The sequence below is a fragment of the Vanessa cardui genome, chromosome 2 (genome assembly GCF_905220365.1).
Source record: "Vanessa cardui chromosome 2, ilVanCard2.1, whole genome shotgun sequence".
NCBI lineage: Eukaryota > Metazoa > Arthropoda > Insecta > Lepidoptera > Nymphalidae > Vanessa > Vanessa cardui.
Window position 1 is genome coordinate 3,448,948 of NC_061124.1, and position 23,789 is coordinate 3,472,736.

The 23,789-nt window shown below is 30.1% G+C and overlaps 1 protein-coding gene across 2 annotated transcripts in view; it reads left to right on the plus strand.

Annotated features, from left to right (window-relative positions):
- The first annotated feature begins 7,455 nt into the window (after positions 1–7,455).
- Positions 7,456–23,789, plus strand: part of LOC124536302 (aquaporin AQPAe.a-like) — a 75,954-nt gene continuing 59,620 nt past the window's right edge. The window contains exons 1-2 of one of the 2 annotated variants that reach the window (XM_047112823.1): positions 7,456–7,759; positions 15,544–15,618. In XM_047112823.1, the coding sequence (XP_046968779.1) occupies positions 7,738–7,759; positions 15,544–15,618 (97 nt within the window). In that variant the 5' untranslated portion in view covers positions 7,456–7,737. The remainder of the gene's footprint in view (positions 7,760–15,543; positions 15,619–23,789) is intronic. The other variant, XM_047112839.1, reaches the window with a different exon arrangement.

Genomic DNA, 23,789 nt, shown 5'->3' on the forward strand with positions numbered 1-23,789 from the left:
ATATTTAAGTCAAAGAATCCAGCAAGTTTTCATTAATGGAATAAAGTCTTCTGGATCTACGTTAAAAATGGGAGTTCCACAAGGTTCAATTTTGGGTCCCTTTCTATTCCTAGTATATATAAATGATCTTCCTTTCTATGTTAAGGGTATTTGTGAAATAGTGTTGTTTGCTGACGATACTTCGCTGATTTTTAAGGTTGACAGGAAAAAAAAATGACTATGACGATGTGAACGGTGCATTATCACAGATACACAATTGGTTTACAGTAAATAATTTAGTTTTGAATGCTCAAAAAACAAAATGTGTAGTTTTTACCCTACCTAATGTTAGCAAGCAAAATTATAATATATCTTTAAATGGTGACCGTCTTGAAGTAGCTGATACTACGGTGTTTTTAGGAATAGAATTGGATTCCAGACTTCAGTGGACTTCTCATTTATCATCCCTAACAGGAAGACTCAGCTCCGCAACATACGCGGTTAGAAAAGTTAGACAACTAACTGATATTGATACCGCTCGTTTAGTTTATTTTGGTTATTTTCACAGTATTATGTCATATGGCATATTACTTTGGGGTAACACTGCAGATATTGAATCTGTCTTTATTTTACAAAAGAGAGCAATTCGGTTTATTTATAATCTTGGAGCCAGAGACTCTCTTCGGGATGTTTTTAACAGAGTAGGAATACTTACTGTTGCGTCGCAATATATTTACAACAATATCATGTATATTCACAGTAACATTGATCACTTTGATAAAATCAGTGATAATCATTGTATATGCACTAGAAGTAAGGATTTAAAACTTGTAACGCCAAGTTTCCGACTCCGCAAAGTCAATAAATCCCTCTTGGGGCAAGGTATCCGTTTCTATAATAAAATTCCGCAGAAATTTTTAACTTTGCCGTTTAGTAAATTCAAATCGTTTGTAAAAAATACATTGGTAGAAAAAGCATATTATTCGATACAAGATTTTGTAGATGATAAAAAAGCGTGGAGTTAATACCTGTTGACTTCCAAGCAGGATACATTAATTGAAATAATTGTATTTAATTAACATGACGTTGTATTTTTTAAATGTTAAAAAAGAGTAACTACTGAGTTTCTTGCCGGTTCTTCTCGGTAGAATCTACTTTCCGAACCGGTGGTAGCTTCACTTAATTGTAAAATGACGATTCAAAAGTGCTTATAAAAGCCTACTTGAATAAAGTTTATTTTGATTTTGATTTTGAGCGTACTCAATTCGGATGTGATCGGTTTTACGAATTTTGCCGATGCGACATCTTAGTTGTGTCGTACTATGCATACATACCTCCGAGGTGACTTTCGCTCTCTCGTTTTTGATACGCAGGATTGTCTAATGGTAGTCAGTAAGTGTAGATTGAAGCTATTGTTATGAATGTGATGTGGGCGTATAATTTGCTGTTCTGCGGATATAAATATTCTTAGAACTCCCACGATGTACACTTTGTTGTATAAATTGAATTAAATTAGATGGAATTATATGATATGATATGATAATAGTACCATATTTAAATAAGGTACATTTAAACATAATAAGGTAAAACCGTTAATAAGGAGTTCTAAAATTGAAGGTATTTCCGAGGTATTAGAAAATGATCTTTTTTCAAATACTTTTTTAATTTTTGCAAGTGATTCATGAAAAACGATATTTAAAGATATTATTACGACCCAATAGTAAGACTTAATCTATTCGATCACATTTCAATAAAGTAGTTCATTGTTTAGTTATTAATCATTTAAAATATTAATTTGAAGTAGTTACTGTGTAAATCTAAACGCGTGAAATGGTGGCAAAATTCTTGCAGCAATGCCCCGCAAAGATCAAAATCTCTATACTTAGTAATTTTGATACCGAATTATTAGGAGTTCCAGTATAACACGCTATCACAGTTTTTAGTGAAATCTAAAGATGACAATCTTTTAATAAATCCCTTACGAAATTTACACAATTTTATCAGTTCTAATAATAACATCCGCTCGATTAAAACGAAAATGAGCGATATTTATATCATAAGATTCGTACCTTGACAAACTTGATATCGATGAGAAAAAGCAATTAAACACGTAACAAGACCATTAGGTAATTTGTTTAATATAAGTCCGGTCAATCTAGACAATCGCTGATACACAAAGTTACAACAAGCTGGAAATTGGTAAAATTGTTAAAAATATAATGTATATTAATATTATGAATGTGAAAGTAACTTTGTATTCTGGTGCTCTTTCAGGATCAAATCGATGGACCGAATTTGATGAAATTATGTATGAAGCAAACTTAAATTTCAAGGAAAAAAAATGGCTACGTTTTTTGCTTAACATATGACAGCCAATCCCCTAAAACACGAGCGAGGCCGCGGGCGAAAACTAGTCATAAATAAAATGTTGAAGTTACCCACAATTCCGGTGTATGTTATGTATCTTTAGTTTATGTATCTTGACTCTTGTTTTCTGGACTAATTTGATCGGATTATATGACTTTAAATAGCTACGTATTATTGTTACATTTAACGTGGACTCTGTCTAATAAGAAGAATATCAGATAACTTGTTAATGTTTAACTTAAAGCATCATAAAATAGCCGCGATGGTCCATTGTATAAAACACGAGAACTTCAAATGAAGATTGCGGGTTTTATCCCGGAACCACTTAATTCGCAAGTAACCTTTTACTTAAAAAAATAATTATTGCCCAGAACATCGTGACAGATATTGTTAAAATAGCAATAATTTTATAACTATGTCAAACTTATCGATGGACATTACACTAACAAAAGATAAAATCATTAGACATAATGTATCCTGTATAATTGTTAAAAACTTCTTCTGTAGGACAATCTTTAGGATCGATAGTTTATTAATAATATAGTATATATGTAGTTATGAGTAATTATCTCTTCGTTTGATATTGATATGTATTTCTGACATTCCTAGTATGGTTTAAAGCTAGTATGCGTAAACAATGGGTTGTTACTCGTGGTGCGTGGAGCCGATATTGCAGATAACGAAGGAATTTAATTAAACATTAATTAATTTTTTCGACTTCATTCCTGTATGATAAAATTCCGCTCTAAAATCCTACCATTGGAACTATTCCATCAGAGTTATTCTATGAAGATGTATTTGTAGAACAGAGATGATTCAGTGGTATGACATGCATCTTAACAGATGATTGCGGGTTCGTCTAAGGAGTTCCCGGGGTACAGAGAACCCTTCTACTCCCAGCGACGTTTACAGCTGGAGGAGAAGCTGCGCATAGCGCTGCTATCCTCTCCCCGGTCTTCTTCATCGAAGCGTATCCGCGGAGGCACTCTCCTCACGCGCTCGCTCCGCAGCCTCTTTCTGCAACATTTCGCAGAAAGAGGCCATCCCGTTTCAGCACCTGTCGCTGCCTATCATGGCGGTTATAACGTTCGGCAGCGAAAAGTCAACGCCGATTATCGCCACCAGGGAATGTCTCTGAATGCCTTGTACCATTGCGACTCAGCGACAAAAACATTTTAGTAGTAAAAATCATATATTAATGTTTCATAAATATGTTATATTAAATATTATGAGTGGCCCCAGTTTCACGCCTATACGTATAATAACTTCTCAATATAATTATGAGTACCTCTTTTTAAAAAAAGAGTATTTTTTAATCATTGTGTATTTTTTAATGTTAATATTGTACTTTCCTTGCAATTAATTAATTTTAAACATCTATATTTGTAACTTTAAAAGATGTATTTTATAATCTAGATTGTAGTACAGATTTCAGTAGAATTCATACACCTCATTGGATCGAACTTTTTTATACTTACTCACTTTTATAAATATTTATTAAAAATATGTATTATCAAGATGTTTTTTAATACCTTACTGAAAACTAACAAATCAATAAATGTAACTACAGGCACAAGGGATTTTTCGTCTTAGTTCTCAAGGTTGATGGCTCATGGGCGATGTAAGAAACTGTTCATGTTTCTTACAGCGTCATTGTCTATGGGCGGTGGTGACCACTTACCATCGGACTGCCAACTGAAAAAGCAACGCGTTACGAAATAGATTTTAGTAAATATGATGTCGTTTTAAATTTAGCCCATTGACGTGACAAGCATGAATTTCATTTTGTATTTTAATATATTATTTACCTCCTAATACTAGTACGCACAACGCTTCTATTCATTCGGAATAACTGTGTCTTTTGCTAATGAGTAAAATTACGAAAATAGCTATAGGAAGTCAAGACGAAAAATTGTAAACTAATATTTAAAATTTTGGTTCAACATTTTAGTTACAATAATAATTACATTGAACATTATGTACTAAAGATACTGATTTTTGTAATAAAACTACTAACACAACATTAATTTAAGTCACTATATTAATCTTCCAATCGATACATATATTATTTATCCGCTTATTCTAATAATTATATCCTTTAGCCATTGCCATTTGCCCATCCACGAATCTAGCTTTCTTCCCCCACTGCCCGTTCAAAATCCACCGCCTTTTGTTTTTCTCGTGCCAGGCAGTACCAGCTCGCCGCACCACGCCACGAGAGGAAGTGGCGGGAGTCCCACAATACGGTGTCGATAACCGAATCCATAATTATACTAAATGTTATTTAAAATAAAAACATATTTAAAAATTAAAGTAAAATATTTAAAAAAATCATGACATTTTAAAATAAAAGGCACAAACCTACACGCTACTGGTAATTGAAATGTATTTTTAGTTTCGTATTTGCTTCTCTTGCTTCAACTTCGACGTTGCGTGTGCTCCATCTGCCTTACCGATCCCGTTTATAAGACCGATGATTAAAAATTTCATTATACCTTATCAAACTTTATTCAATATAGTTTATTTAATTAGGTAAACCCGACAAGGAATGTTTTATCATTTTGAAGAATATACCTCCGGACTCAATGGTACGGTTTCAAACTAGTTTCCTAGTTATGTTTTATATAGCGCCAGTGTTTTTAAGCAAAACTGGAAGGAAATTTTCTCACCTATCTGTGGCGTCTTAAAAGTAAATTAGATATAGCGGATATTTTTATTTATAATCTTACTAATGTGTCCGATTGGTTGATTTTATCTTTACTGATTAAATATGAAACAATAAACTATGACAATATTATCTATAGTGGTCGTTCTATGTCTATCTGATTAGTAGTATTTTTAAAGAATAAACAAACAGACGTGATAACATCTGTACATAAAAAACTTTTTTATATTCACACGTAATATGTAATGTAACAAAATTTATCAAAATCAAAAAATGTTGATTATAAAACCATGACATTATAAGTTATGTAAACAATAAAAATATAATTGAACATTTATAAATTTCGTCAGTAATATAAAACTACCGTCTTTTATTTCATTCATGAAAAATATCATATCACATAAAAAAACAATTCTTATAACACAAGCAGTGCTATACTAAGCGAATTACCGGACCGTACCGTACATATTGTAATATATGTAATTTATCGTACGTCTTCACATATTTTTTCTCATGTATTCATCGTGTAATTAAACTGGTAATTATATATTGTTTTTTTTTTACAGGATTAGCTTAAAATTTATTTTATTTATGAAATTGAATTAAAGCTATTGTATATTTATTCCTTTACTTTTTTAATTACATATTATGTCCGGACTATTAGCAATATGCAGAAAAAAGTATTATCGCTTACTTTCATGGGTCTATTATATTGACTGGCGAATTAATTCTACAAACACATGACGTATGTATGATGTATAATATTCGAGATATAAGTAGCATGTAAACACCCAACAATTAACAAATTGCCTGTGTCTGTTTTGAAACTATATAATTAAATAACATCACGTTAAATATCAATGAGATTTTTAGGTAAATGAATTCGGAATATCAAACTAACATTGACAGTGACATTCGGGAAATAATCTTTGTTCCCTATTTGGCACAAACAAAATAAAAAAAAAAAACAATTGCAAACCAACAACACTTGCCGCGTTAGTGTTATGTCTAGACAAACTGTTTTTTTCTTCAAATAAATATTAACTAGCTGCCCATTCTGACTTTTTACGGGTCAATAATAATTATGATTTGTTTTTTTTTAATTACCTGATCGCAGCGGTATCTATTGAGTGCAGCCTAATCCTTACAAGGATACAAAAATAAAATTTGAAGTTTACACACATACACGATGATTATATATATGTATATGTAAAGATATGACTTAGTATTCAAGTTCTAGACTCATCTAAGTACTTGATATTACGTATTTATACGAGCCGGCTACTTTATATAATTATTACTTCCGTCCTTTATTTGTGTTTCGACCTCGAGCTAGTCTAATGTTGCTGGACGAAAAAAAAAACAAAATCACCATAAGAAACATATTAAAGTAACGAAAGTCATTTATTGAAATTTTAATCACAATTTATATCTTTTATAAATTTTTCGTGATTCGAATGATGAACTGTAACATCGATTTTCTCTTTCGATCATTAGTTATTTGACATTCGAAAGAAGAAGATAAAACGCTGTGTTTTGTGTAATTATCCAATTGATGTACAGCGTTGATTGGTATGGATGATAGAATAAAAAAAAATTAACTTCTTGGTATGAAGTTTTAAAAATAGATAGATTTTTTATTTAATTTGATTATGTTTTTAATTATAGAAGGGGTATGTAATTGCGACTTAACTTTTAATTATTTGGGAAACCCTTGTACGTAACAGATAAAAACTGTCTGTTTTTTACGAACGATTACTCATGAACAACATGCATAGAACAAGAAAAATATACGTTCAATATTTTTATGTAAATTGAAACTTTATTACTTTACATTTACTTATATATTTTTTAATATTTATATTAGTGGGTCGTTTTGTTTAAGGAAAGAATAATTAATTATTATTAAGAAAGAGATTGAGGTTTATTTTTAAACCTTATAATATGTTATACATTCTCGGTGTAATTATTTGAAACAAATATTATCCTTATCCTTGTTTTTGTATCCCGCGCCAAAGTTCTGAGTACGTATAAAAAATAATTTTAGCAAGAATTCGTTGAAACTTGCGATAGCAAGAATAACATAACAGCAATATGTCTGCTTTAATAATAATTATTTTTTCAATTGTTAAACGCGAAAATTAAAGTAACATCTCAATTTTCAATCCTAACATTAATATTGATAGATATTTTGTATGAACATAATAAAAATATATATGTACTTTTATGTACAAAAATTTCAGCGACGTAAACCGTTTTATATAAATAAGTAATTTTCAATTATCATCAAAAATCATAAGTTCTATATTTATAAGTGATTTTAATTGAATTTTCAAAATTCTGACTTGAAAATTTTCAGAAAAGATATTACCCTACTTACACAATGACAGATAGGCAGTTCAGATTAATAGGATTAAATAAACTCTTTAAACTTATTCCAGGCAGTGAAGTAAGCGAATCGGTCCATTCGCGACGTTATTTGTTCTACAATTTACCACTTTATCACGAGCTAAGCGAAAACAGGGCGGGATGTCATTCACAGTTTGAACATTGCCCGCTCCGGTCGCGTTTTAAAAACATCATTATTATTATTACAGTGCCATTAATCCGATATAATCAACTAATAATAGGCATCTCGTAGCACCACAACGTAGCGGCAGTCTACGAGTTTTGTGCGCGTACGCAGTGCGAGTAGATCATTTGTGTTCGAATCGAGATACGCGAAGATGGCAACCAAAAACGTACAAAGTAAGTATTTTTTAGTATAGGAAAAATAATAATTTGTAATTAAAATTCATGCCAAACAATTTTTTCATAGACACTTTCCCGCGTTATTTAAATAAAATATATGTATCCTAACGTGTTTCTATGTTAGCCATATAAATTTGATAATGAAAAATGATTTTCTTTATTTCTAGTCTAAAAAAAGAAATCTAAGAAAAATAATAAAATATTATTGATATTGTTGTATATATTCACTATTCTGACATACAATACACACGTTTAAATTTTAATTAAAATTATCCTAGATTAAAATCTCATTTAACGAAATATTATTTTTATCAATTGTAATTTCCGCTACAATAAATATTTATTTTCAGTAACCATAAGTAAACTGTCTAATATATTTACAAAATAGACTGACTTACACTACATAAAATATAAGGAATCGTCGCATATTATTACAAATTATAATTGTACACACATTTAATAACACGATATAGTAAAACTACCCTCAGCACTTTTGAGATTCAATAATTTTTTGTTTCACTTTATAAAGATACATTAGAAAAGAATGGCATGTATGAAGGCAAGACTTTTTCATTCATAGTAATTGCTCTTGGTGTTAGGTTTTTTGCCTGGGTTCCATATAAGAATAATTTATTCTCTCACCAAACAGTAATACTGTGTCCCAGTTTGAAGGATGTATAAGCCAGTGTTACTACAGCTACAACGAAAATAAAATCTTAGTTCCCAAAATTGTAAAAGTTACCATTTCTTAGTGTCAATGGACGGTTGACTCTTAACTACAGGTGATCGTGTTGCTAGCCTGCCTGTTAATTTTAAAATAGAAAAATTTAATGGAACTTTATTTACTATCAATAATTTCTTACACTGTAAATATCGGAAACCTCATTAAGATATTATGTTCCCTGTAACAGCAAATACACTGACTCAAAATTGAAATTATAAAAATACACTATAAAGTATCACTGTTAGGTAGTCAAATAAAACTGTTGACTTTTCTTATCTACCAAGAAGGACCATACCAGAACTAATCCCTACCATTGGTAAAAGTGATATACATACAAACTGAAAATAAGGCCAAAGAATTAAACGATATCTAGTTACATATTTTATTGATTTTTGTCATTGCCATATTTGTAACTAAATAAAATATGACGCAATCATTAAAGGTACATTCAAATAATAAAGCATATTGCGAATATATTAAAGTAAAATATTTCAAAACACGTTTCGTCGGAACAAAGCCAATTAAATGTACGAAATCCAAAAGATAATTACCCAAATCGCCGTAAAGGTATTTAAGTAATTTGTCAACGTCACTTTGTTTATCAAACATCGATTCGTTGCATTCTTTTTGTGACCGAGTTATCATACTTATGTTTACAATTATCATTCACGTATTTTGCGAATACTTAAATTTTATATAAATCGTTAACCCAAGATTATTATCATGAGATTCAATCCGAGATATCTGAATGTCAAACATATCAACAAAAAAAAATTGTGAAATATTTACGATATAATCGAATCTATGTTATTTTACTTTAACATATCATTTAGAATATCATATAATATTATATTGTCACAGCAGAATATAAATTACAAAATGTGACAAAATACGGTTGAAGTAAAGACAATAATGTATAAAGAGAGCAGCATTTTCGAGTTTTCACTGTTCCGATTGTTCTGTCAATATTAATAACAGTAGGTACTAAGTAGACTTCGAAATTTTACGAAATACTTAATTATATTTACATATTAAATTAATAACATACAAGTAATATTAAATACTAGCAATTATAATATAAGCTTTATATAAAATTACAAGAATTCTTTTTTCTAATTTAGTGATACCTTCATAGAAGATTAAATAATCCTCCCGGCTGCACATGAGAATATTTAGAATATACTTATATATAACGGTATCATACACAAACACATTTACAGGAAAGTATTTTGCGCTCCTTTCCTTCACGGAAATACACACGATAACGACTGATCAAGTTTCCTTCACATTCGGATCATTGGTTCAGATATAGAAGACTAAAGTACAATACTACTTCTAATTTTTGATGAAAGATGAAAATAAGTTTAGTTCACTGTCAGAAAAAAAAAGTTATTTAATTTTTTATTTATCGTTTCATAAGTTCATAATTTATAGACATTACTGTATCATAAAAGTAACTTTGGGATAACGGAATAAAGTACTTTGTAAGTAAAGTAATTAAAGGAAAAATTTGTATATTACTATGAGATAATACTATTTAATTATGTATTCATAAGCTTCTCAAATAAACGGTTAATAATGCCCATAAATGCATATTTACAATATACCATTTTGAGATATGTGTATAGTTATGTGAAATTAGGTTAGGTGTTACGGAAACCATTACGATGTACCCACTTATTATTTAACAATGTATTAACGCGCATTTCGCAAAGAATAAACGCATGGGATCGAAGAATTCTTTATTTAATTAAATTAGCAATGATTATTTATTCATATCTATGATATTTTGGTAGTACCCGCGCTTTTTCGTTTAGTCATATCATTTTATACTGTAACAACTCACAAATTATGTACAATTATTGTCGCAGTTTTAATCTCAAACTTATAATTTATAAAATTTCACTTTGATTATGTAGTCTAAAGAAGATCGTTCTTGTAATATAAAAACATACATAAATGCTTCACAAATACGATAAGTAATATTTTATAATTATTATTTCAAATAAAATACTACAAGTAATATACTTCTGCATCTCTTGTGTTAATTGATCACAGTTCTAAATTTAATGCATATATCACCCACATTCTACATTACCTAGTAACGTCAAATTGTTATACTAAATATAGTCGTATTCTGATATAATGGGTTAGACAGAGAGTTAACTAAAGGCACAAGGGTCAAAACATCTTCGTTCTTAAGGCTCTGCTGGCAGTGGAGACTACGATCCAGGGTTCCATTTAGCAGACCGTCTAACGAATCTATAAAAAAATCCGATTATACAAAATGTGTGTGTAAATTATATACTTTTTAAAAGGTCCTAAAATTATTTCCTTTGTATTTATAAGTGATGTGAATTATCGTATCATTCTTGTCTTTCTAATAATAACTGTAATACTTTAGTTTTTATCTTAATCCCAGAAAATTCGTTATCATGTAGTATCGTGTTACAATTGCTATCTCATGTATTTCAACTTTAATAATAAATAATTATCGATTATAATTTCATTTACCGGTGTTATGTTTTAAACAGATAATATTGAAAAATGTTGTTCAAAATTTTGATATCCAAATAATCGAAATTACGATTCAGTGAGAAATTATATCTATATTTGGTAGAACTATTATTACACGTAGACACGATTTCTTAATATACAAATCGTGCCATTTTAATGTATGAGCTACGCCTTTATATATTCTTGTAAGCTAACTCCACACGTCTCGCTAAAATATTCCCCAAGCTCAAGATGCATACCAAATGTGATGGTGATCGGATAAACGGTTAGTCTACTCCAATCGAGAAGGAATAGAGATAAACAAACCATATATTTACGTGTGCCACGCGATTATCAAATAATAATAATAATAAAATAGCTTTATTTATTCCACAGTACTACTCTAAGTTACAAATACTAATTTAGTTGTATCACATACATAAAAACAATATATTACAGAAACAACACATAAAATATATGTAAAACAAAAAAAAAATATCAAATACCTCGGTTATATTGTGCACTAGTGACATTTCTTGATTAATATATTTTTATATATGATAAAAACTATTCTACTAAGCTACTTATATAAGTGGAAATTAAAGTTCTAATGTTTCAATATAATATCGTTTTTTTTTTTGCAAATCTATATTGAGTATTTAACATTATTCAAGCCCTCGACCAATTATATCGCGTTAAATCGATGTATTGTTTATTAGGTCCTGTCTTCCTGAGGTTGGAATAGACAATAAATTGTTGCGGCGCCGTTTGGCGGTGCGTCACATAAAATTGTAGTGTTAGTGTTATATAAATTTCATGGTGACCGGTCAAATAGTATCGAAGTTTTTTCATCCGTTTCAAATATAGCTTTTGATTAAAGAGTCTTTATTCCAATACGATTGTTATTCATTTACTGAGAGCACTTTTTATCAGTTTTAGTACGAAAAAATATAACAGATACAATATAAAAAATAATAACAACCATTTATTTATATCTAACTAATCATAATTTTTACAATAATAAAAAACATTGCATCTGTAAAAATTTTTCAAGCTGACTAAAAATATTTTAATATAAAATTTAAAAATTCGCCACCTGTGTTTTAAATAAAGCAATTTTCAAACTATATCTCAATATCATATAACAGAGGCGGGTTATAGACAGAAAAATATTTAACACTAAAAAAAAGTATGAATTAAAAATATTGCTACGTTCATCTTAAATAGATAAGATTCGAAAAAACAACTACATAAGCGCCAAATGTCATGTATCGATCGTACTTGTATTGTTATTAATATACTACTGCGATTAATATACCGTCGTAAAACTACATTATATTATAAATCTTTATGTAAACAATCATTACGATCACATTAGTAAACAAAAAAAATGGGTAAACGTTATAAAAACTTCGAATGAACTTTAATTGTCTAAAAATACAACTTACATTTAAATTGCGGCCGAATGATATTCGTACATTGGCATAATGCTAAATGTACATTGTAAACACTAAAACGCATTGCGTTGTGAACATTATTATAATTATATGCTATAGGAAATAACCTATCGAAATATTAGTTATTGATAGTGTAGTTTTTGTATGCAATAAGGAACTTCAATTCGTTTTTTTTTTATGTAACTTTTATTTAATGTATTCTATCAAATTCGTAATTATGGAATGTATCCGTATTATTGTAGTGTTTTATTTTGAATTTAAATAAAATTACGATAAATATTATGACTGTATACGATATTGATATTGCGTGGATTGCTATGGATACAAACCAATTATATGTTTATATATAATATTACCTATAATAGTGAACTTCACTTATAGTATATCAACAGTCAGCCACAGTTTTACTCCCTTGAGGAGTGAATTAAAAAAATAATCTTTATCCTTGCCGAGATTCAAATCTATTTGCTATCTTCATAGCTAATTTCATCTAAATCAGATAAGCGAGATTTAAGCAAAGAGGCAACAGAGTTATTGTCGCTTTTATAATATTAGTACAAATAAATTAGTATAAAAGAAAAAAAAAACTTTTTAATATATTTTTTATAATCATATGTGTAAATCCTGCCTTATATATATCGGAGGAGAGCGTTGCCCAGCTATTTGGCTGTGATTTAACATTCCACTGTCGTTTTAATGCTATGACATGCTAACGAACCGTGGCCACGTAATAAGAATCAATTTTGATAACATATATTGTCAGCAAGTCTTTATTAGTTGCGCTATACGATAATCTTTATTACATGTAATAGATTAATTAAGCTTTTAATTGAATTATAATAAAATATCCAAATTCGTATACATACGAACAATGTATGTAAAACAAATGATAGTCGGAATCATTAAATTATTCTACTTTCTTTTTTATTGTATAGGTTGGCGGACGAGCATATGGGCCACCTGATGGAAAGTGGTCACCCATAAACAATGACGCAGTAAGAAATATTAACTATTCCTTACATCGTCAAAGTGCCACCAACCTTGGGAACTAAGATGATATATCCCTTGTGCCTGTAGTTACACTACTCTTCAATACTTCTATTCGAAAAAATTATTCAAATTTCGAACGCAGTCACGACTTTTTTTTCTACAAGATATCTTGAATGATGAGAATAAAACTACATTGAAATCGTGTTTACTAGAATCATTAAGACAACGTGCGAAATTTACACAAGCATACAATTAAAATGTAAATGTATTAAGTGCAATAGTAAATAATGCATGATACGAGTTGTACGTAAATAGGTTCATCTGTATTCCGATCAAATCCGGGTGATTTGTCCAAACTACGCATCAGCCGGATAAGCTTCGACGCAAAAATATGTTTTTTTAAATAAACGCCTTTTCTTTTGTTCGTTTTATATGAGATTGTTTATTTTACGATTAAAACCGTCGGTAAAAATAAGGAAACATGGTTTCTAAAAGATCTATAAAGATAAAATGTTGTGAACTTAATGTGATCATCAAATATATTTTACTTCTTGTCGGTTTGTCGTTACCAGTCTAAGAAGGTTTTATTGCTAAAATTAAAATTATATTGTTATGCAATTAATATATATTTTATTTGTCGTATTAAAATAAAATTGATATTACTTATTTATGTGCAGAAAACAGAGATCATAGGTGGATAAAAATATATGAAATATAAATATTGATTTTATGTATATTAATATATTTTGACTGAATAACGTTCTCCCTAGTCACCGTGACCCTGTAAAACTGAGAGTCAATTGGTCACTTATTGTTTTTTATTTAAATGTTCTAGAAGTAAGGAAGTTGTGGTTACACAATATAACGATACAGGCACATAATTTAATACGCATTTGCTTAATAAAAAAGCATTGTAGTCATGTAGTGGACTCAGTGGATCGCGTAGCTTTGCTTTCAAATAATAATTGAACCTACACTGAACTTCAACACTTTGATAATATGGAGACTAATTTATATAGTTCCTTTAATAATTATTTATCCTGAGCACCGAATAAATATATACAAGGCATATTCCGATTGGTTAGGACACTAGCAACTCACCTGGTCTTCACACGGGTGCTATGTATTAATAAAGAAAATGTAATCACGAATAATGTGTGAGCAATATTGTATCTGTATTCTTTTATTACTGATCATTAGTTCTGGATATTACTTCCAACATACAAATTTTCCTTTCTATATGTTAATGTAGATAATAAGTTAAAGATTGAAAAGTTTATTTGAATAATAAAAAAATGTTTCATTTTCAATAATTTCATTCGTACTATTCAGTGTATTTTTGCGGTTATTAATTTATCCTGTAGTATGTTTGCATTTTGTAAACAAGTTCTAATTAAAAACGTTCATCGGACCCATTATCATAATTCACCGCATAGCTGCAGGAAATAATAAATATTTCCTTAAAGTTTGGAGTTTAACAAATGACTACACTTAGTCGAATGTCGTAACAATTGTAAATTGATAAAAGTTTAATAGAACATACTCTACAATGGTATAATTATTGTACCATTATAGGTAAATAAATGAGGAATTTGTTTTTGCCAATTTCAAAACAAGGAATATAAATTTAATTGATTCTATATATATGTATGTACCTATATATAGTCACTGATGTCAATTCGGGTAGATACTACATTTCGAATCTATGGCAGCTTTAAATTTAATCTTGTAGTATTCAAAAGTGTTTATAAGAAGTCTACTTGTAGAGAAAAAGTTTTGATTATTGATTGATTTATTAGCGTTGAAGATGAATAATATATGTATGCCTGTTTCATACATACATAATTTGTCGTTTTGCGTGACGTTTATAATTTCCTGCTCCACTCATTCGAATCATAGCATGAAGTTAAATGAAATTATATATCATTAAATATTTCTCAATAAAAGGAGCAACGCAATTAGAATAATTCCAAAAGATCCTAAGATAAGCGCGTTTAAATGTTAAAAATGGTTTTTTTCAACTTTGTAATGTAAATTTGTTTGAAGAATAGGTACTTACATTTTAATTTAAAGATGGATTGTATGAATAGTTTCAGCAGTAAATATGGTTACAGATGTAGAAAGCGGCAATGCGAATCCCGCGCCAGAACCCGAGGCGCAAGCTACAAAGGCTGCACGCCTACCTCTCGGTAAGCCTGCATGGGCACGGGAATGTGACGTTTATTTGTATCAGAATACGGGTTAAGCTTGCGTGGCATGTTATATCACAGAAACAGACGCACTTTATTATAAGAATTATCACATTGGGTTGACGCAAACAAAACTAGTAATCATGTCTCATAACGCACTGTACATTTTTGTTTACATTTTCATTATTGTTCAGTATTTCATTGTGATGTTACAAAACTATGCTCGTATGAAATGATGTCATAGAATGCACTCATTAGTGTGGCATGCATATTTAAAAACATAAATAATTTCACTTTTCGAATAATTTATTAAAATACAAAAGAGGTTTTATTGTATTTATTTTTTATTGATATAATATTTATTCATCAAATGCACTGGTTTTGATTTAATGTTTTCATCATACCGCCGCTCGTTTTTTTTTGTCTTGTTATGTTAAGTGGATCACGAGTATGGTACTGTCAATGTAGGTAATTGGGTTTTATTTAGGATAAGCAGATGGAACTTTAAGAATAGAGGCATAATATGATACGTCTAGGAGATCACAGGGCTAGATTAACCGTCTCGGGTAGACAGTCCCCGTGACCACGAACGCTGTAAAGTGCTCAAAACGTCGGGATGTTAAAGATTATTAATATACGCGACTCGAATCCGTTATAACTAGTTTTATTTCAATGTGTAATAATCGCGAAAATTTAAGACAACATTACGTCTCGGGCGTCTCGGCAGTGCATGTCTTTAAGTAGCTTTTTTAACTTATTCAAAATATTTTTAATACCACAAAAATTGTTACTTATAAGTATGTACATGGCCGTACAACGTCTAATAGACTATTTAGCCCTGACGGAGATACAAGCTGAGAAGCCTGCACTAACAAAAATATTTACGATTGTAGTCAGAAGCTGTATTTAGGAAGTAAAGTACTTTGCAGAAAACTAACGACTGCATATGAAAACATTTTATCGCCCTTTCTTCTTAATACTCCACATAAACCCAAATTATAGACGAACTTAGATGACCTAAATTGTACAGGTTCAAATGTGTATTAAAAAAAAACAAAACAATGGACATAACAGCCGCACACACACATATTAGTAATAATCTAAAAATAGTTTACAATATTTCTTAAAAAAAATGAGTCTATTAATAATAAATTATTCATTTAATTTGATAATTACAGTCGTTAATTATAAGTATTCCTTTGTTTTCCTATAAACGTTATAGCGTTTGCTAGACCATTTATCGTACAGACAAATAGCATGGCTTATAATCATAAATTATTAACAAAACGAAGATTTATCAATGAGAGGTTTAGCGTATACATTGCACATGCATTAATATGCTGTATCATTCCAAATCCGCGTCTAAAAGCTTCGAATTATAAATCTTAAATACATTTTCACAACATTCAATCAATTCTTGTACGTCTTCATGAGATTTGCAAATAGTCGAATTTACATCAAATTACAATAATGTATGACGTGTTTAATCATTTATGCATGTACGCTGCGAATAAATAATAAGCATGTGCGTTTGTACATTGTCTTTATTTGATAGACTACGGATTTAGAATACCATAAAGGTTTTATGGCAATAAAATATTTAATTCTTATAATAGAATTATATCAGCTTCTTACTGTATGTTTGTAATATTAACATTTTCAATTTTTGTATGTCTGTCTGTTTGCTCCGGCTTATCTCTGGAACGGCTGGACAGAATTTGACGGGACTTTCACATAGCTAAGGAGTAACTTAGTCTACACCAAAAACTTTTATGTTAAATTCAAACAAAAATAGCAAGTACATATCATATTTAATGTTTGCAGTCCATGGTATATATCAGTTTTTAGGAGTAACTATTACAGCTTCGCAATCCTCAAAACAGAATACGTCTTATACGAAGTGAATACGCGTGTACGTAAAAGTAGAAAATGGTGTAATTACAGTTCAGTTACTAACATAATACTAACTAATCAAAAAAACGTTGATATTTATTTGATATGGTGGACATCTGTGGAACATCGAAGTATCCTTAAAAAACATTAGAAATTACACATTAATATAATTCAAAGGCTTTGAAGTGATCCAATCACGTAAAACACTAATTTATCATCATTATGTTATATTTAATAGTTATTACATAAAATAACAATTCATTGGAAGGAAATAATCAAGACGTACACGTGGAAAACTAGATTATTATCTAATGTACAATAAGACACCTACCGACCTGATGACGATGTATCAAATGTATATGTATATTATACAACAATTAGAATATTATAAGAGTACCTATATATATATCTAGTTTTTTAAAGGCAACAAACATGTTGATGTAGAATAGATCACCAAAGTTATAATAACAATCAAAAAGGATTAATGGTTTAGAAACGCATTGAGAACGAAAATAAGAATAATTGATTTTATTTCATTTAATATGTATGCGTTTATATGAAAATTATAAATCGATTTTTGAAATGATAATCGATAAAAATAAAAACGCAAAAATGAACGCATCCTTTTGTTTACATTATTGCATTATATTTGAATTATGCATAAAAAAAGTTATAGCTCTTCGAGTAAGCAAAATTACACGTAAAATCTTGTAAATAATCACTGTGGCGTTAATTGCAGTAAATATAGTGTAATAAAGTTGCAACTATTGTTCATCGATTAAGTTATTACAGTATGGCGTAGTTTAATAGCACCGATTATTAATGATTGTTTATCCTTAAATTAATATTATGTGTGTAGTTAAGATTTAATAAAGTTTCGTTTATCATGCTCCATCACCTAAGATTGACGTATACATCTATCAAAATATCTTGTGCATTATTTACTAGCCATTTACATTATTAATAGCTCGGCTAAATCTTAGGAACCATCATGGAGACATCACTAGCCATCTCGATTTGAATTACTTTATTATTCATAATTTAAAAATTGCATTGAGCACTAAAGAGAATGACTTCATTATTTATAATTTAAAAACTATTTGCGCTGAAGAGTTATTCCGTACCAATAAATTTGCACTTTCATCAGAACACGATCGTGATGTGCGAAAAGATTGGTGACTTTAAATAATAATAATTTATGTTTCTAATTGCTAAATATCAACAATATTTAAATACTAGTGGATCTCCAGTAAAACTACACGTTTATTCAAAAGAATTAGAGTTTGTAGATACCAATTTTCTTTAATTTTGTACAGGCATAATGCCACTCTCTAGCCGGTACTTAACTTACCGCAACACAAAAAAATCCGCCCTCTAATATTAAATCTTTATTAAATCGCAACAATTAAGTTAAATGCGATCAAGAATCTTCTCTATTTTTCTGCACAGCTATGGCTGGAGCTCCTTAAGACGAGACGATAGCCGATTTTCTATGTGCAGCTATCCCATAACGAAAATCAGCTATTAAGATAACAATACTTATAACATTACCTACACATCAAAACATCACATCAACGTTAGTGTTGTGTTGAAGAGTTTTTGTAGAAAAGCACTGTTAGGACTACTTTCTTATTTTACATAGAAAACCGTTTATGTCAAACGTACGCTACACGCAAGTCTTAAGGAGTACAACTTGTAAATTGTTCTTAAGATCGCACACGGTAAAAGCGTTATCGTAAAATCTTCTGCACGTCCCACAAGTTAGTATGATCAGCGGCCGAGCCAATGCCAAGGTCTTGTGAAATGGGAATTGAGAATAAAGGATGTTGATTTCACTTGGGAATTTAGAACAATGCGTATTTAATTCTAATATATTTGCGTGTAATTTATTTACTATAAACAAAATCATTGCAAAAGAGTTGGTCATCGCTTTTTAGAGATGTCAATATTTTAAAAATGCTGAATCGTTTTTTAAATTGGACATTCTATTTTTGATTTCTTTTACAATAAATAAAACTTAAGAGATAGTAATAGAAAAATATAAGTCACTTGTAGATATTACCATTCAGCGTTTGGATGATTAAAATTTTTTATATTATTTAAAATAAGTGCACTACCACATGTGGGTCGTGAACAGTTTAATTGAGTTCCTGTTTGAGGTAGTTTATATGTTATTGACTTTTTTGATTGGACGTTATTGATAAAAGCTAAGTATTTTTATTTTTTGAAGAAAAAGAAAAAATTCTGTATATTATATAACATAAAGTAAATAAAGTAACATAAAAAAGTTTGTATGAAGTTTTTGGTTAATGATTACAAAGAAAGAAATATAACTCAAATGAACAATTTCACAAATGCATCCACGTCTCAAAATAAACACCATTAGTTAGTTACGTCTCATTATTAAAGTTTATTATACTTTATTTGAGAATGCGTTAATTAAGACGCACGGTAATAATTTTAAAAATGATTTATGTGGTCGAGTGAACTTTTATCTTACTACAACTGCCTAATTATCTTTATGATTAATTAATTCTCAGACATCACGGTCTGTCACGCTTAAAACATGTAAATCTTCATGAAAGTACCATTAATGTCACGTGAGCCTTAAACTTCTTCTACATGGCGCCGCAAACGCACTGACCCGGTACCGCAAGGTATCAAAATCCGGAGCCGCGTTGATGCCTCACCAGCGCGAGCGCCGTACCAGTGCCATTGCGCAGGGCAAAAATGTTTTAACTGTGTGGAGTTTTGATACACATTACATGTGACAGTATAATATTTATAAAAATAATAGATATCTGTATCGATAATAAATATATACCTATTGTTCGTAAAGTTCATCAATCAATTAAAAGATATTCAAGTCCGCCACTACAAATACTTAATTTTACATGATTTATCAAGCAAAACTAATATGCTTCTATATGTCGTTTTATAAAGTCAATTATGCAACTGAAAAGCTTTTTGCGATGGCATAAGGGTAAAGGTACCACCTATTTTTCACTTATACGTTACAAGGAACATAACATCTTAGTTATTTATTTATTTTCTTCTATAATATAGAAAAAAGTAATATTGCTTATAGTGCAAATGTTTTGGTGATGGTGACCACTTATAACCAGATAAATAATTTACGCGTCCACCTTATTTCATATAAAATATAATTAAATATATATTTTTAATATCACTGTTACCATTTTTAATAGGTACACTTTCCACAAGACATTGAATAGTTTTATACAAGTAAATACTTTAATCTTCGACCACATAGCTTGAAAAGACAGTAAGACTTGATTTCGGAAGTACGAGATTATCGACACACGAAAATGTAACCATTAATGATGTCCAATTCCAAACTCGAAACTGCCTCATTTTTTTACTTCAAAATAAGTAGCCTTATGATGTCATACACGAGATAGTGACTTGGGTATGCCATCCTAAACTATAATTATTAGTCTGTACCAAAATTTTGTAACTGGAATAAAAAAAGACGAGTAAAACTTGACGTTTAAGTATTTTATTTTGAAATGTTCTTAAATTATTCAAAATTATACATCATTATTTTTTATATAAAATAAAACAATTGTTGCCGACATTATTTTCAACAAAAAGAATAACAGATTTTTTCAAATGTAATTTGTGGAGCACGCACGTATTTAGAATGCGCAATGACCCGGAAAATTAAGAGAATTATAAAAACCAGATGTTTTAACGGAATCAACATTAATATGAAGAACACATGTGTTCAGCTTATCTCGAATAGTCAAAATGATATCCGACAGTTTTTAAAGGCTGTTTATTCAATTTATAAAGAAACGAATTGCAATCAACCAATTAAATAACTAATGAAATCAAAATCCAACCAGTTAATATATATAACCTGATAGCAAATTGACCAACAGATGATTAATCTTAGACTATAAAGTGTTGTCAAATATACCGTCGGTTAATTATTGTTATGTCACAATCGGATTACGGTACATAAACTCACAATGATGTTCTAAAAAAAGAAGGTATATTGTATAACTTTAATTTCAACTATTGAAAATCGAATAATTAAACTTTGATTAGCAATGGGTGATCGACAATTTGATTAGCCTTTCGAAAATATCCACTCGATATAAATAAAGTAAGTATGTAAGACGTTACAGTATAGATTGCCAACGTATTATATTGTACATGCTCAATAACCCTTAATGAGCCTTTATAATATATATCTCTTGAGTATCTCAGACTACGTTCAATGGCTTTCAGACGATCGCTTAACTAAATTGATATAATTCAGCTCAGTTTTAGACTTGTTATGAAAATAACCGGCTATTTTAGTCAACCACAATCAGTCAAATTGTCCAGTTAGATCATGTCTCTCGAAATAGAGGAAGCGCTGGACAGAAGAGTTACCCACGCGAGTTGAAAACAATTCTGACCAATTGTGACCTACTTGTGTGTGTTTATTTTATCAACATCCTCTGTGTCAAGTGGCAAATTCTATCTGTGCAAATTGCACAATGACTCGGATTATGTAGCGGATAGTAATTTTATTCTATGTAGGTAAAAACAATTAATTATTAAATATTACGCTAAATAAAGAAAAGAGTTCTTATATAATATGATTCATTTTTAAATATTAATAACATAACTATTCATCGGTATAATGTACAAATGTACTTATTTATTAAATAGCAAAAAATAATCGTATGATTACATTCGTTGCATAAGTTTCAATCATGTCAATAACCTTAAGAACCGCAATTTATTAAAATGGCCGTCAAGAGATGGGTCGGCGTTTGTAAAGCAAGCGCAAGTCATACCCACCATTACTTATGTAGTGCAAAAACTGTGGCAATGCCCTCACGTGGGTGTATGACTCGCATCCCATTCAGAATCTATTTGAGCGATCCTTTTACGCGATTCTATTTATTGACTTCGAGATAATAACGTATTAGATTAAACGTGAATGTTATATTAACGGTTACACGGTACGGTTTTATCTTGACGTTTCTTCAATTTGATATTTACAAGGAGTTACATTAATCGTTTTAATTTAATAGTTATTCAAATAGCGATACTTAAGTATTAACGCCACAGTAACAAAAAATATCTGTGAATTGGCCAATTTAGGTCAGGTTAGATTTTATTTATTTATTTAAAAAACTTATACCTACAACTACAACTACACTTAAAAACAATAAATGATATTTTAGGCAAATTATTTATTTAATTATAGGTACGTTGCGTGTGTGTATTGAGGTCTGTGAGCGTATATTTGATTTGATCGGGCTTTTTTTATTTTGATTGAGATTTCTGAATTATTAAATTACGTCCTTAAGTTATTTTTGTAACTGTGCTTACTGGCGAATTAAGACAGTGTGTGCTATGATGTTTTTTAATGTGATTACCACGTGTATATATCCACCATTCCACAAAAGACCAATGTTGTCGAATAAGATCCGAACTAGATCGGGAAAGGAAGTCTTCTCAAGCAATTAAGGCCTCCTCTCCCGTCGATGAAAGATTTGGAACATATTCCACCACGCTGCTCCAATGCGGATTGGTGGATACGCGTGTGACAATATGGCGTTGTAATTAGTAAATTGCAGGTCTTTCCACGACTTTGTCCTTCACCGCCGAGCACGAGATGAATTACAAACACAAATTAAGCACATGAATATTCAGTGGTGTTTGCCTGGGTTTGAACCCGCAATTGAAATGCATTCTAACCATTGGGCCCTCTCGGCTCTTCACGGCCTTTTGACTAAGGCCAATGCGTAGTACGTCTTGTCCAATAGTAGCAAATTATAAGACCATATCTACTTCTATGGTATTTCGTAACGTTATCATTGTAATATAGTCATATAACCTTATTTGTTATTTATGCGTTAGGCTCCGATGTGTGTTCATAGTTCCTCGTAAACAGATTTTCGTACAAATAACAAAAATATCCTTATTATTTTCTATACTATTAGTTAAGCTTTCCATTTTGTATGGCCTTTCCTATGACTCACATATGTTTAATGGACGGCCACAAATTCGTGCCAAGATTTATCTCGAGTTCAAATCATTAAGAAATACGTGAATATTAAAATATATTTCGTTGCAATTTGAACCTTATGCCTCACATAATAACATACGTCAAAACCTATTGCTTTTCAAAAGTTTTTAATTTACGTGGGTAGACGTCAATCGTCTTCTCAGAAGTACCTTCTATTGGCAACTTGCTGTGCGTTTGTAGGACTTATTCTTTAAATCTCGCGTGTCAAATTGCTTTTATAAAT